General features: G+C 41.8%; 1 protein-coding gene across 2 annotated transcripts in view; it reads left to right on the plus strand.

The window, feature by feature from the left end:
- SEMA3D (semaphorin 3D) overlaps positions 1-15125 on the plus strand; it is a 286427-nt gene that overhangs the window by 163312 nt on the left and 107990 nt on the right. For both annotated transcript variants that reach the window (XM_073551303.1, XM_073551302.1), the window contains exons 7-8: positions 11295-11423; positions 14445-14587. In XM_073551303.1, the coding sequence (XP_073407404.1) occupies positions 11295-11423; positions 14445-14587 (272 nt within the window). The remainder of the gene's footprint in view (positions 1-11294; positions 11424-14444; positions 14588-15125) is intronic.

A 15125-nucleotide genomic window follows, 5' to 3' on the forward strand; every position in this document is an offset into this window, starting at 1 on the left:
TGGTCTGATGAAACCAAACTGGAACTGTTTGGTAGAAACACAACTTGTCGTGTTTGGAGGAAAAAGAATACTGAGTTGCATCCATCAAACACCATACCTATTGTAAAGCATGGTGGTGGAAACATCATGCTTTGGGGCTGTTTCTCTGCAAAGGGGCCAGGACGACTGATCCGGGTACATGAAAGAATGAATGGGGCCATGTATCGTGAGATTTTGAGTGCAAACCTCCTTCCATCAGCAAGGGCATTGAAGATGAAACGTGGCTGGGTCTTTCAACATGACAATGATCCAAAGCACACCGCCAGGGCAACGAAGGAGTGGCTTCGTAAGAAGCATTTCAAGGTCCTGGAGTGGCCTAGCCAGTCTCCAGATCTCAACCCTATAGAAAACCTTTGGAGGGAGTTGAAAGTCCGTATTGCCAAGCGAAAAGCCAAAAACATCACTGCTCTAGAGGAGATCTGCATGGAGGAATGGGCCAACATACCAACAACAGTGTGTGGCAACCTTGTGAAGACTTACAGAAAACGTTTGACCTCTGTCATTGCCAACAAAGGATATATCACAAAGTATTGAGATGAAATTTTGTTTCTGACCAAATACTTATTTTCCACCATAATATGCAAATAAAATGAAAAAAAAAAACAGACAATGTGATTTTCTGGATTTTTTTTTCTCAGTTTGTCTCCCATAGTTGAGGTCTACCTATGATGTAAATTACAGACGCCTCTCATCTTTTTAAGTGGTGGAACTTGCACTATTGCTGACTGACTAAATACTTTTTTTCCCCACTGTGTATATATATATATATATATATATATACACACACACACACACACACACACACACGTATATATCTTACGTAGTCTGCTTTTTATGCATACATATACATATATACATCCCTTACATATCGGCATGTATATATATTATATAGAACACTGTTTTTAATTACATACCATCCTCTCTTGTTAGATATATGCTGCTAAAAAAAATTAAGGGAGCACTATTCCATTTGCAACAGGCTGTTTGTGCTGCCTTTATTTCTTTCAGCCGTATATAATGCAATGACGGCTGATGGAGCATGGGCAAGCTTCTTTTCTAATAGCACATGTCCCAGCCACTACTCATCTTGTCACGATGATCATCACAGCCCTGAAAATAACAAGGCCACTAAGATTGTAAACATATTTGTGTCTCCCCGCTCAATACAGACATGTACCCCACCAATAAAACTATAAAGCGATAAGTAGTACTGTGCCCCCAGATAACTATATTCTCTGCCACCCAATAATATAAAATATTCAGTCTGTGACCCTCCCCAATTAACTGTAAGGCTATGTGCACACAGAAAATATGCAAAGTTTTACCGTACAAGAAAAATGAATGAGATCCCTGAAGTTTCATGTACACACTGCATATTTTTTACTTACAGATTTGCAGCAGATTAAAATTTGCATAATATCAATTCTTGCAGCTTATTTCACCCATAGTAATGTGTTGGGAAAATAAGCAACAAAAGTGTGTAAAAAAAGTGACATAAAAATAAACATGTTTTCTGCAGCGTTCTTTCTGCCAACACATTAGAATATGCAGCAGAATTTTCTCCTGCAAATCCAGAACATGTGCACAAAGCCATAGTCCCTGTCCTGTGTTCCTCCATTTAGTATAAGTCCTTGATAGCATCATAATGAATTTGGGGGACGGAGAAGACACTATCAGGTACTGCGCATCCTCTGCCACCTCCCAATTCATTACAAGTCCCTGACAGCATCTTCTCCCACCTTTTAGTTCATTGTAAAGTGTCCTAAGCACCTTACCTTCTCCTCTCCCACTCCCCAATAAATTTTAAATTACCGATAGCATCACAATGAATTGTGAGATGGAGGAGGACACTATCAGAGGCTTAACACCCTCCTCCACCACCAAATTTATTTCTCAGCCATATCTAATGTCCTCCTCCCCATCCCCTCCTCATAAGTTCCTTATAAGTTCCTCTTTACTACCATCTCAAGCCCCCACATCCCTCAATGTCTTCCTCCCCGAGTCCCATCATTGTCCTCTTCCTCACATCCATCATTGTCCTCTCCACCACCCCTATTATTGCCCTCTCCACCACCTCCATCATTGCCCTCTCCCCTACCACCTCCATCATTGTCCTCTCCACCATCCCCATTGTATTTTTAAAAAAACACACACACACACAACTCCACTTACCTCTTCGCTCATTCCTCCACAGCCGTAGCATCATCGTTGCTGGTAACTTTCTCTCTGACAAAGCCACACGCTGAACGCTTTCTCTCAGACAAAGGCACACACTGAATGCTGATGTCATGCAGCCGCACAGCTGTGTCAGACAGAAGGTGCGGGCAGGAAACAGAGGACGGATGCCTGCAGCTCCACTCCACTGCCATTTTCTCCTGTAGGCAGCGGAGATGCAGAGATCACTCCCTGCCCGCCGCACATGAGGGCAATGTGGCCATGGGCCCCTTGAAGCCTCAGGGCCAGAGAAACAGGCCAGAATGCCCTCATTGGAGCTGCCCTGCAGGGACCTCCCTCGACCTCCAGACCTGATGCAGCTGCACTGGTGGTATGTCTGCCCCTGAGCTATATTATATGGATTATGTAAAAGGTAGGGAATTATTTTTTCCAAAGGACTACATGAGATACCTTTTGTATAGGGCCAAAATTACAGGCCAAATTTAATTCTGATATTTTTATTATTATTATTATTATTATTATTATTATTATTATTATTTTATATAATATTTTTTAATATTGTTTTATAAAAACCAGCTATTCATACTGTTCCTGTTAGGTCAGCCTTAATTATATGTAATAAGCATAGATGTACCCTGATCAACAGTATGATGCATCCACACACCCACTTAGTATGTTACAACCATTGCTCTCTACACACTTGGAGTATTGTGTGCAATTTTGGACGCCGTGCTCAAGAAAGACATTACTGAACTTGAAAGGGTTCAAAGGCGGGCTACTAAAATGATAAATGGAGTTGGTTCACTACAGTACCCAGAAAGGTTATCAAAATTAGGTCTATTTACTCTAGAAAAGAGAAGACTTAGGGGAGACCTAATATATATGTTCAAGTATATCAGTGGGCAATACAGAGATCTCTCCAATGAACTGTTTGTACCAAGGACTGTGACAAGAACAAGGGGGCATTCTCTTCGTTTGGAGGAAAGACAATTTCTGCACCAGCATAGAAGAGGGTTCTTCACGGTAAGAGCAGTGAGGCTCTGGAATTCTCTTCCTGAGGAAGTGGTGATGGCCAACTCACTGAATGAATTTAAGAAAGGAATGGATGCTTTTCTTGTGAGTAACAGTATAGAAGGTTGCGAATAACAGAATATTACAGGTAGATGATTGATCCAGCTTAGGGGAAGGAATTTTTTTCCCTATGGAGAAAATTGGCTTCTACTCTGGGTTTTTTGCCTTCCCCAGGATCAACAATGCAGAACGGCTGCACTAAAAATAGGCTGAACTAGATAGACATAAGGTCTTCCTTCAGCCTTCAAAACTATGTTACTATGTTACATGGTATGATACCGCCACACCTCCCCCAAACTGTGTAATGTCCACACCGTTGTCTCACTCATTCTATAATGTATGAACACACCCTTCCCCCTAACAGTATGATGGCCGCCAGCTCTTTAGAATAACCCAATCATACACAAATGTTTACAAAGCCAGACTGCATGGCAATCATTAAGATTTGTGTCACAAGTGTTGCCTATATAGTGAATGAGATAAAAAGATGCAAAAATAGCAGCACACCAAGTTACAAGTTGAAAAAAGTTGGGTACTTTTTTCCATTTCAAACGTTAAGTTTTATCCTACCACATAGAGCCTTCCCAAGAGTCAAGTTCCATCACGGAGCAAATATGTTGCATATAATATGTGTAAAGAAACTGCACCATTTTTTTACAATGCAACTTGGAATGCTGTTATTTTTTGGAAGAAAGATAAGAGGAAAAAATGGTTAGCACTCGACTTTTTGTGAAATGATGCCAGTGAAAGGAACCCGAGGTTCCATAAGCATAAGTTCAGAGAAAATCACTGCACACGTACAAGAAAAATAATGCTTCAGGTGAGTATTTATTGCTGGTAGGTGAAGCGACAATTTAAACTACGTTTCAGCCAATCATTGGCCTTTATCTTATAGTCGCCTTTTCAAAAACCATCATGGGAAAACCAGGTAAGTAGTGTCACCACAATAAAAAAACTTCAGGGACACAGAAGTGTCTGCATCCTCCACTGCGCCACCAATGAATCAAGCCCATACCCCCTGGAGAGCGGCTCCTCCTGAACCCACTGCATACACTGGGCATTGACTCTAAACTGGACACAATAGGCTCTGTCTTATCATATTTTATTGCGGTGACACTACTTACCTGGTTTTCCCATGATGGTTTTTTGAAAAGGCGACTATATGATAAAGGCCAGTGATTGGCTGAAACGTCGTTTAAATTGTCGCTTCACCTATCAGCAATAAATACTCACCTGAAGCATTATTTTTCTTGTGCATGTGCAGTGATTTTCTCTGAACTTATTTTTTGGAGGAATGCTGTCCTCAGTCCAATGATTTGAACTCAGCCTCCAAGAAGAGTACTGCCCTCTTTTTTAAAAAAATAGACAATGGGTAAATACAAGCATCTACAGTATGTTGGATAGATATGAGATAGACAAATTTGTAGAGCAATTATAGCATTACATATTAATTACTGAAAACATTATTAAAGCATCTAATTTCCCTGAGTCTAGTATTAAACTTACCAGCTGCCGTCTTCAGGCATTTCCAGTGCTGCTCCAGTCTCGCGGCACCATTTTGTGACTGCAGCTTTTGACTGAACAGAAGTCAGATGTAACGATCACAAGTTCTCAGTGTAAGTCTGTGAGAACCTTGTTCTGGCTTTCATAAACTTACATTCATTTGAAAATTCGGGATCATCCAGCAAACACTGAAGTGATCCGGTAAGTCTGAAACTGCAGAAGACTGACTGGAGTTGCACTAATAAAAGATGAAAACAGCTTCTGGTGAGTATGAGAGTAAGTTCTGCAATAAAAATAGATGCTTGAATTCTTAAAGAGTACTTGTCAGCAGCATTTTGCTAAGTAAAGGATACATGGCCATATTGGCGCTGTGATACTGATTAAAATGATACCTGTGGTGAAAAATCGTTTTGTGAATTTTGTGTAATCAAAGTTTGAAGTTTTCTTATACTCATAGCTTCGTGTATCAGAGCAGGACTGTGGGTAGGGTCTTTGGCTCTGCCACAACCCCTCCATTATTCATGTTGTTTTTATCGTGCAACTGGTTCAAATCTCACATCAGCAGCACTTGCGCATAATGTTTTCTTGGCAGTCTCCAGGAAAATGGTGCCAGTGGTGGTGCAAGCACAAACTCATCTCCTGGCAATCTTCAGTAAAATGGCCTCATTGGTGGTGCATATGCAATCATTTTCCTGAAGGCTTTCAGGAGATCAATGTGTGCAAGCACCACCCGCAGCTAGGACGGTGCCAGCGTTAAGTGTAAACCAGGAGTATAATAAAAACAGCAGGAGCAGTGGTGTGACCATAGCAGAGTCGAAGACCCTACCCACAAAAGCTATATATATATATATATATATATATATATATATGCACTGTATATATCTATAATATAATGCTAGGAGCGTTACTCTGTCCGAAGCCTTTATAGACTGCGCAAGCGCGGCGCGCCTGCACAGTCTGAACCCCACAGAGTTACGCATCCGGGGATGAGAATTGTGGCTCAGGATATTGCAGTATGCGTCAGCACTAGTGTTGAGCTTTCCGATACCGCAAGTATCGGGTATCGGCCGATATTTGCCGTATCGGAATTCCGATACCGAGTACCGATACTTTTTTCGTATCGGATACCGGAATCGGAAGTCCAAAATGCAATGAGCCACTTTTGTGGCTCTGATTGGCTGCCGAAATGACATCATCATGATGCGCTGTCTGTGCACATCATGATGCGCCGTCAGTTCGGGCCTTCGGGGGGTCTGTGCCGACTGTCCGGGGGTCTGTACCGGCCTGCCGGGGGGCTGTGCCGACTGTCCGGGGGTCTGTACCGGCCTGCCGGGGGGCTGTGCCGGCCTGCCGGTGGTCTGTGCCGACTGTCCGGGGGTCTGTGCAGGCTTTGGGGGTCTGTGCCGGCCTGCTGGGGGGCTGTGCCGGCCTGCCGGTGGTCTGTGCAGGCTCCGGGGGTCTGTGCCGACTGCCTGGGGGTCTGTGCGGCCTGCCGGGGGGCTGTGCCGGCCTGCCGGGGGGCTGTGCCGGCCTGCCGGTGGTCTGTGCAGGCTTCGGGGGTCTGTGCAGGCATCGTCCGATGGGACTACAACTGTCCCATCATTGGCTAATGTGTCAATCACTGTCATGGTAGCAGGCATCGCCCGATGGGACTTGTAGTCCCATCAGACGATGCCTGCACAGACCCCCGGAGCCTGCACAGACCACCGGCAGGCCGGCACAGCCCCCTGGCAGGCCGCACAGACCCCCGGGCAGTCGGCACAGACCCCCGGAGCCTGCACAGACCACCGGCAGGCCGGCACAGCCCCCCGGCAGGCCGGCACAGCCCCCCGGCAGGCCGCACAGACCCCCGGGCAGTCGGCACAGACCCCCGGAGCCTGCACAGACCCCCGGGCAGTCGGCACAGCCCCCTGAAAGGCCCGTACAGACCCCAGAGAGGCTGTACAAGGCAAAAATAGGGTTTTTCTTATTCCGATACCGGAAGTCCCATAGACTTGAATGGGACTTCCGGTATCGGAATCGGCGATACCCGATATTTTTTTTAGATCGGCCGATCCATTCCGATCCGATACTTTTAAGTATCGGACGGTATCCCTCAACACTAGTCAGCACTGAACGCATACCGCAATCTCCGGCACAACAACTTACCTATCTGATATTGCCTTGGGGTCTCTTCGGGCTGGAAGCCGGGACATAAATCCTGTCGGAAATGACGCATGCGTATAGCGCACTTCAGGCGCCATTTTGTTGATGGGCGGAAATTTTTGATATAAGGCTGTGATGTCAGGAGAGGGCGTGTTGTGGTGCCGGTATCGGCACCTGCGTAGCCCGTACTTTCCGGCGCCATTTTTATAGACATGTCAGCAAAGCAATCCAGCCACTTTAGGGTGCAGGATGGAAGCAGCACATAACAGGATGGAGACCATATACCAATATAAATGCTTGCCACCCGGGCGTAGAACGGGTTCAATAGCTAGTGTATATATATATATATATATATATATATATAAATATGCAGATTCTTGCCAAGCTGAAGTTGAATTTGACTGGAAAAATACATGCTTAGTAATAATGAAGATTATTATGTGGAACCCGAAATCATAATGAAAACTATTGTCCCGAAAGAAGCTTTTATCTCTTAGCATGCTTAAAAATGGTTTATTGAATATTGATGAAAGATACAGACATCCCGGATTTGTCATGGATCACAGCATGCAGTAAAAAGCTTGTAATCTCCATTTATTCCATTTCACCGTACATGTGTGAAAAATTAAACCACTTATGTTATACTATATGCGTATCTGACAGACAGAGATGAAAGAATTCTCAGACAGCAGTGCCTGCACAAGGAACTTCCCTGAACAGATACATATGTATCGTTATGTCAACAAAGGCTTGTCAGTGACAAAACTGGGGCTATCCTCGCTCTGTAATGTGGCTAACAAAAACAACATCAATTATTCATTGTGATATTCACTTTTCATAGGTTGACAGTTGATACCTTAAAGCCAACTGATGTTGTCTAAAGGATATAACATTAAGGAAAAAAAAAACGAGGGGAAGTTTTCTTAGGAAGGAAATGTGTATTTGCCTATGGCATTAACACGGACAAGGGCAATTTGTTTTAGATGACAGTTTAATGAAGCAAAAATATTTAGTAATAAAGACAATGAAAATAGCTATAATAATTTCCCCTACCTATGGTTATTTAATATTGCAGTTCCGTGCACCAAGCCACAAGAACTTCAATTTATTTTCAGATGCGTTATTAGGAAATTCTACATTAATAAAGGGCAGTCCTCAGTCTTGGCCATATAATAGAGAAAAGTTACAAAAAGGACGTTTGAGCATCTGTCCTGCCTTCATCACACATTCTGAAAAGACACTTTTTAATGTCTAATATCCCCTTTGGTAATTCTGCATGTAAATCGAACACTTTCTGTGTATTTACATGTATGATTATCATGAAACAAGTCTTTCTAGGAACACTTGCTTTGCGATAATTGAACAGTCTGAACAGGCTGCCAAATATCTGACAAACAAGTAAAACACTTATTTGTCAGGTGAAATGATTTTTGTGATTGCGCAAAAGGTGAACGTTAGGGATGAGTGAATCCGAACTGTAAAGTACAGGTTTCATACGGGACACATAGTGCCTGGTACCAAACCCCGAACATCGACTTATTACTTTTTTGTCAGTATTACTGTTCAGGTTTGGCAGCCTAATAAAGCTTGTTGAAAGGCTACAGCACAGCCAACAAGCTTTAAGGCTATGGGTAATTCCAGCTCCATTGCAGCCATGCTAAGTAATGGCCGACGCATCATGTGACCCAACCTAAATAAATCATTTAAAGAAAACAATGTTGTAAGGTCACACCTACAGTTTTATTCCCAGCCAAGTCAAAGCAGACATCTAAGAGCTGGTCTTATTATGCTGGGGAAGGGACAATATCAATGGACCTTCCCAGCCTAATAATATCAGCCCTCAGCTGTCTGCTTTGCTGGTTATTAAAAATGGGTGGACCTTAAGAAAATAATGTGGGTTCTCCCTTATTTTTATTTACCAGCTAAGTCAAAGCAGGCAGCAGGAGGATGATATTCTGGTGCTTAACCTCGGCTCTTCCCGATTGACCTGGTGCATTAAGAGGACCTGTGCTGCTGAGAACAATAGCTGTCTATAAACATTGAACCATCTATTACTGATTGTTCAGTGCATATCTGAAGTGTGGTCTGCCCATGCAAATATGCTTTTACCCGGGTTTTTAACCCGGCGGGGACTTCCCCAGACCACGTCATAGCGGTGACATGATGCAGCCGCTTGGCGCCTGCGCTATGTATTTTTGCTGGACTCAATCCAGCATTGGGAAGTGCGCCTGTCAGTGTGCTGTGCGGTCAATAGTTGCTAAGGATAAACTTCTGGCTATTTTCCTTAACACCGTTTTATATATACGCCTATATTTCACGGATCACGTGCACTTATGGTACAATCACAAGTATCCAAGCTAGATAATATGTGCAATTGATGGATTATATTTATGTCTTTTATTTTTTCCCGTTTCCTCTAAGCATCATCAGATATACAGTGGGGAAAAAAAGTATTTAGTCAGTCAGCAATAGTGCAAGTTCCACCACTTAAAAAGATGAGAGGCGTCTGTAATTTACATCATAGGTAGACTTCAACTATGGGAGACAAACTGAGAAAAAAAAATCCAGAAAATCACATTGTCTGTTTTTTTTTCATTTTATTTGCATATTATGGTGGAAAATAAGTATTTGATCAGAAACAAGCAATCAAGATTTCTGGCTCTCACAGACCTGTAACTTCTTCTTTAAGAGTCTCCTCTTTCCTCCACTCATTACCTGTAGTAATGGCACCTGTTTAAACTTGTTATCAGTATAAAAAGACACCTGTGCACACCCTCAAACAGTCTGACTCCAAACTCCACTATGGTGAAGACCAAAGAGCTGTCAAAGGACACCAGAAACAAAATTGTAGCCCTGCACCAGGCTGGGAACACTGAATCTGCAATAGCCAACCAGCTTGGAGTGAAGAAATCAACTGTGGGAGCAATAATTAGAAAATGGAAGACATACAAGACCACTGATAATCTCCCTCGATCTGGTGCTCCACGCAAAATCCCACCCCGTGGGGTCAGAATGATCACAAGAACGGTGAGCAAAAATCCCAGAACCACGCGGGGGGACCTAGTGAATGAACTGCAGAGAGCTGGGACCAATGTAACAAGGCCTACCATAAGTAACACACTACGCCACCATGGACTCAGATCCTGCAGTGCCAGACGTGTCCCACTGCTTAAGCCTGTACATGTCCGGGCCCGTCTGAAGTTTGCTAGAGAGCATTTGGATGATCCAGAGGAGTTTTGGGAGAATGTCCTATGGTCTGATGAAACCAAACTGGAACTGTTTGGTAGAAACACAACTTGTCGTGTTTGGAGGAAAAAGAATACTGAGTTGCATCCATCAAACACCATACCTACTGTAAAGCATGGTGGTGGAAACATCATGCTTTGGGGCTGTTTCTCTGCAAAGGGGCCAGGACGACTGATCCGGGTACATGAAAGAATGAATGGGGCCATGTATCGTGAGATTTTGAGTGCAAACCTCCTTCCATCAGCAAGGGCATTGAAGATGAAACGTGGCTGGGTCTTTCAACATGACAATGATCCAAAGCACACCGCCAGGGCAACAAAGGAGTGGCTTCGTAAGAAGCATTTCAAGGTCCTGGAGTGGCCTAGCCAGTCTCCAGATCTCAACCCTATAGAAAACCTTTGAAGGGAGTTGAAAGTCCGTGTTGCCAAGCGAAAAGCCAAAAACATCACTGCTCTAGAGGAGATCTGCATGGAGGAATGGGCCAACATACCAACAACAGTGTGTGGCAACCTTGTGAAGACTTACAGAAAACGTTTGACCTCTGTCATTGCCAACAAAGGATATATCACAAAGTATTGAGATGAAATTTTGTTTCTGACCAAATACTTATTTTCCACCATAATATGCAAATAAAATGAAAAAAAAACAGACAATGTGATTTTCTGGATTTTTTTTTCTCAGTTTGTCTCCCATAGTTGAGGTCTACCTATGATGTAAATTACAGATGCCTCTCATCTTTTTAAGTGGTGGAACTTGCACTATTGCTGACTGACTAAATACTTTTTTGCCCCACTGTATAATTCTCTTCAGATATAATGTCTATAACATGGAGATTAATTCCTTATCTTTCTGTAAGTATTTCTTAGAGAATCTCTGTTGCAGGTCCGTTATTGGACCGAAAACGTTAAGCAAATATCTATCTGGATGCCAATAAATAGAGAAATCATTTTTTCACCAATTTATGAGTGCCAATTTTTTGTATTGTTTACTACATGGGCTGGAGACCCTACTTGTGCACCTTCTACGAACTGATCAATTTTTGAGTGCCTTGTTGTTTCTACTAATTCAATATTAAAAGTAGGCATTATCTAATGTATTGCTATTATTGTTTTCAGATAAGTATCTTTTTGCTGGGACAGCTTCAGATTTCCTTGGAAAAGAAACAACATTTACTCGTTCACTTGGACCACCCAATGAACATCATTTCATCAGAACAGATAACTCTGATCATTACTGGCTTAATGGTAACATTTTCTTTTTTAGAAACAGTACAATATTAATAAAAGGTCACAAAGATAAGGCAATTGAAAATGTAGTAACTTTGTTTATAACTGTTTTTAAGTGATTTAAAAGTAAAAAAAATAACGAGGTTGTTAAAAATTCACCATTTATCCCTTCTTTGTAGTATTTTCAGGGTAGCACATTATAAAGAATAGGGTGAAGAAAAAATTCCACAGTTTATACGGGAAAACTTTAGGACAATAAGCTATGCTTGCTCTTTGTGAGAAAAGTAGTGTCACTTACTTATCAGGGTCATTACATATACAATGGGTAAAATAAGTATTTGATACACTGCCCATTTTGCAATTTTTTCCACCTACAAAGAATGGAGAGGTATTTAATTTTTATCGTAGGTAAACTTTAACTGTGAGAGACAAAATCTTTAAAAAAATCCAGAAAATCACATTGTATGATTTTTACATAATTAATTTGCAATTTAATACAATAGAAAATCAGAACTTAACATTTGATACAGAAACCTATGTTTGCAATTACAGAGGTCAGACGTTCCCTGTAGTTCTTGAACAAGTTTGCACATACTGCAGCAGGGATTTTGGCCCACTCCTCCATACAGATCTTTCAGGTTTCAGGGCTGTTGCTGGTCAAAATTGGGTTTCAGGTCCCTCCAAATTTATTTTATTGGGTTCAAGTCTCGACACTGGCTAGGCCACTCCAGGACCTTAAAATGCTTCTTACGGAGCCACTGCTTAGTTGCCCTGGCTGTGTGTTTTGGGTCATTGTCATGCAGAAAGACCCAGCCATAACCCATCTTCAATTCTTCAATGCTCTTACTAAAGGAGGGAGGTTGTAGGCCAAAATTTGGAGATACATTCTCCCTCCAATACTGTGAAGTCATACTGTTCCCTTTGCAGAAAAGCACCATCAAAGTATGATGTTTTCCCCACCATGCTTTGCAGTCGGGACAGTGTTTTGGGGGTTGTACTCATCCTTCTTCCTCCAAACACAGAGTGATAGAGTTGATACCAAAAAGTTCTATTTTGGACTCATCTGACCACACCACATGACCTTCTACCATGCCTCATCTGGATCATTCAGATGGTCATTGGTGAACTTCAAATACCTGAATGTCTGGACATGTTCTGTCAGGAGCAGGGGGACATTGTGTGCCCTACAGGATTTTAATCCATGATGGCATAATGGTAATGGTAATGTTTTAGACTGTGGTCCCAGCTCTCTTACAGTCATTAACCAGGTCTTCCCATGTAGTTCTGGGCTGATTTCTGACATTTCTCACAATCATCCTTACCCCACGAGGCAAGACCTTGCACTTAGCCCCAAACTGGGGCCGATTGACAGTCATCTTGTGTTTCTTCCATTTTCTAATTAATAAACCAACAGTTGATTTCTCATCTAGCTGCTTGCCTATTGTTCTGTAGCCCATCCCAGCCTTGTGCAGGTCTACAATTTTGTCCTTGGTGATCTTAGACATCTCTTTGGTCTTGGCCATAGTGGATAGGCTAGAGTGTGATTGATTGAGTATGTAGACAGGTATCATTTATACAGTTAGCAAGTTCAAGCAGGTTCAATTGATATAGGTAATGACTGCTGAGTAGGTTGGCTTCATAAAGAAAAACTAACAGGTCTATAAGAGCCAGAATTCTTGCTGGTTGGTAGGTGATCAAATACTTTTCCATGCAATAAAATAAAATGTAATTATTAAAAAATCATGCAATGTGATTTTCTGTTTTTTACTACTCGATTCTTTCTCTGACAGTTGAAGTGCACCTATGATAAAAATGATAGAACTTTCTATTCTTTGTACGTGGGAAAACTTACAAAATTGGCACTGTATTAAATACTTATTTTCCCCATTGTACATAAGTCCAAAACTCACTGATTGCACAATTTGAAATAACCCTTGTAAGGTGGATTCTAGTGATATCCCATCATGGACTTTTATGAGCCCACCTTTTCACCTGTGCCTATACACCATGATAAGAAAACTAAGAAAGAGAGAAAATCGCTATAGGGTTTTATCCAGTTAAAATAGATAAAATAATTAAAGGTTATGATAGCCTCACAACTATAGATGGGCAAACCCAAACAGTAAACTTCGGTGTCCGTACCGAACACCTACTGTTCGGGCACAGACACTGAACACAGACTTTACCAGGAAGTCCCTGTTACTGTTTGGGTTCGGCCTCCCAATAACCGGGTGTTTGTTGTGCTGACACGTGCATGACAGCATGTCAAATGCTGCTTCTGATTGGCGGTAAAATCATTTTCACATGTCAGACAGCCACGGTTCCCACGCTGTAAAATGACAGCATGAGCGTGCAGCTGTGATTGGAGGTATAAAATTTACCTCTGTTCACTAGCGCAGGCTGATGACCAGACTACTGCTCCCATCAGCGTATGTCTGCTGCCAATAATAACAGAAAGAGCAGGCGGCAGCAAATGGGAGTATTCATCAGCCAACACCTGCGCTATAAAATAATTAATTAAAAAAAAACAGCGTGGGTTCCCCTGTATTTTTGATAACCAGCCAAGCAAAACTGACAGCTGGGGCTGGAACCCTCAGCTGTCAGCGTTAGCAAGATTGTTTATCAAGAATAGAGAGATACCCACGTTGTTTTTTTAATCATTTAAATAAATAATTTTAAGAAATGGCATGGCCCATTTTTTACAGCCAGCCTTGCTAAAGCAGACAGCTGGAGGCTGGTATTCTCAGGTTGGTAAGGGGCCATAGATTAGCTGCACTTCAGACAGGTGAGGAATCATTGTGACTGGATGGGATTAATAAACTAGATTAATTGAAAACATAACTCAACTAAAATTAATAAACTAAACAAATAAACTAAAATGGAACAAAAAATTGATTATTGGCAAACGGGATAAAAGGAAAGGTAGTGATGTTATAATTTATTTAAGAGCAAATAAATCTATTTCTACAGTAAAGTACAGAAGAAGCAAAGCAAACACAACCTCCAGCATAATCTGATTTCTATGTCTTAAAATTATAGGTGCAAAGTTTTTTGGTGCTTATTCCATACCAGACACATATAATCCAGATGATGACAAGATTTACTTTTTCTTTCGGGAAGCATCCCCAGAAGGCAGTGCCTCTGAAAAAACAATATTCTCTCGAGTTGGAAGAGTATGTAAGGTGAGAATAATTAAATTAGGGCAGCTTTATGTTATACTATGAAACATAGAATACCTGAAGCAGGTCTTGTTTTGCAAATTTCCTCACGTTATAACATGTGAAATAATTACAGGCTGTAACAATTTTGCTAATTTATTTGTGCGTCGTTAAAGATGACAGTGGAAATTTGGCCAAGTCATGTCTGTAATAAAATAAAGTATAAATATATTTACTAATTTGACAGAATATGGTTTCAATGCTTTCAAGGCTTTCTTAACTGCATTGTTTGTATTTTAATGTCTGCAGATGGCACACTAAAGCAATACATCTCCACATTACATGCATAAACCCATCACTGACATTTCAATGGCAGTGCAACCATGGGACGTACAAATAAAAAATATATAGTTATACAAGCAGGCAAATGTCGGTGAAGTCTTAACTCTTAGGGTCCCGTTACATTTAGCGATGCACCAGCGATCCCGACAACAATACGACCCGGTCAGGATCGCTGTTGCATTGCTAAATCGTTGCTAGTGAGCTGCCAAACAGGCAATTC

The sequence above is a fragment of the Dendrobates tinctorius genome, unplaced genomic scaffold, assembly GCF_039654945.1.
Source record: "Dendrobates tinctorius isolate UK_male_01 unplaced genomic scaffold, ASM3965494v1 ptg000174l, whole genome shotgun sequence".
In the NCBI taxonomy this organism is placed as follows: Eukaryota; Metazoa; Chordata; class Amphibia; order Anura; family Dendrobatidae; genus Dendrobates; species Dendrobates tinctorius.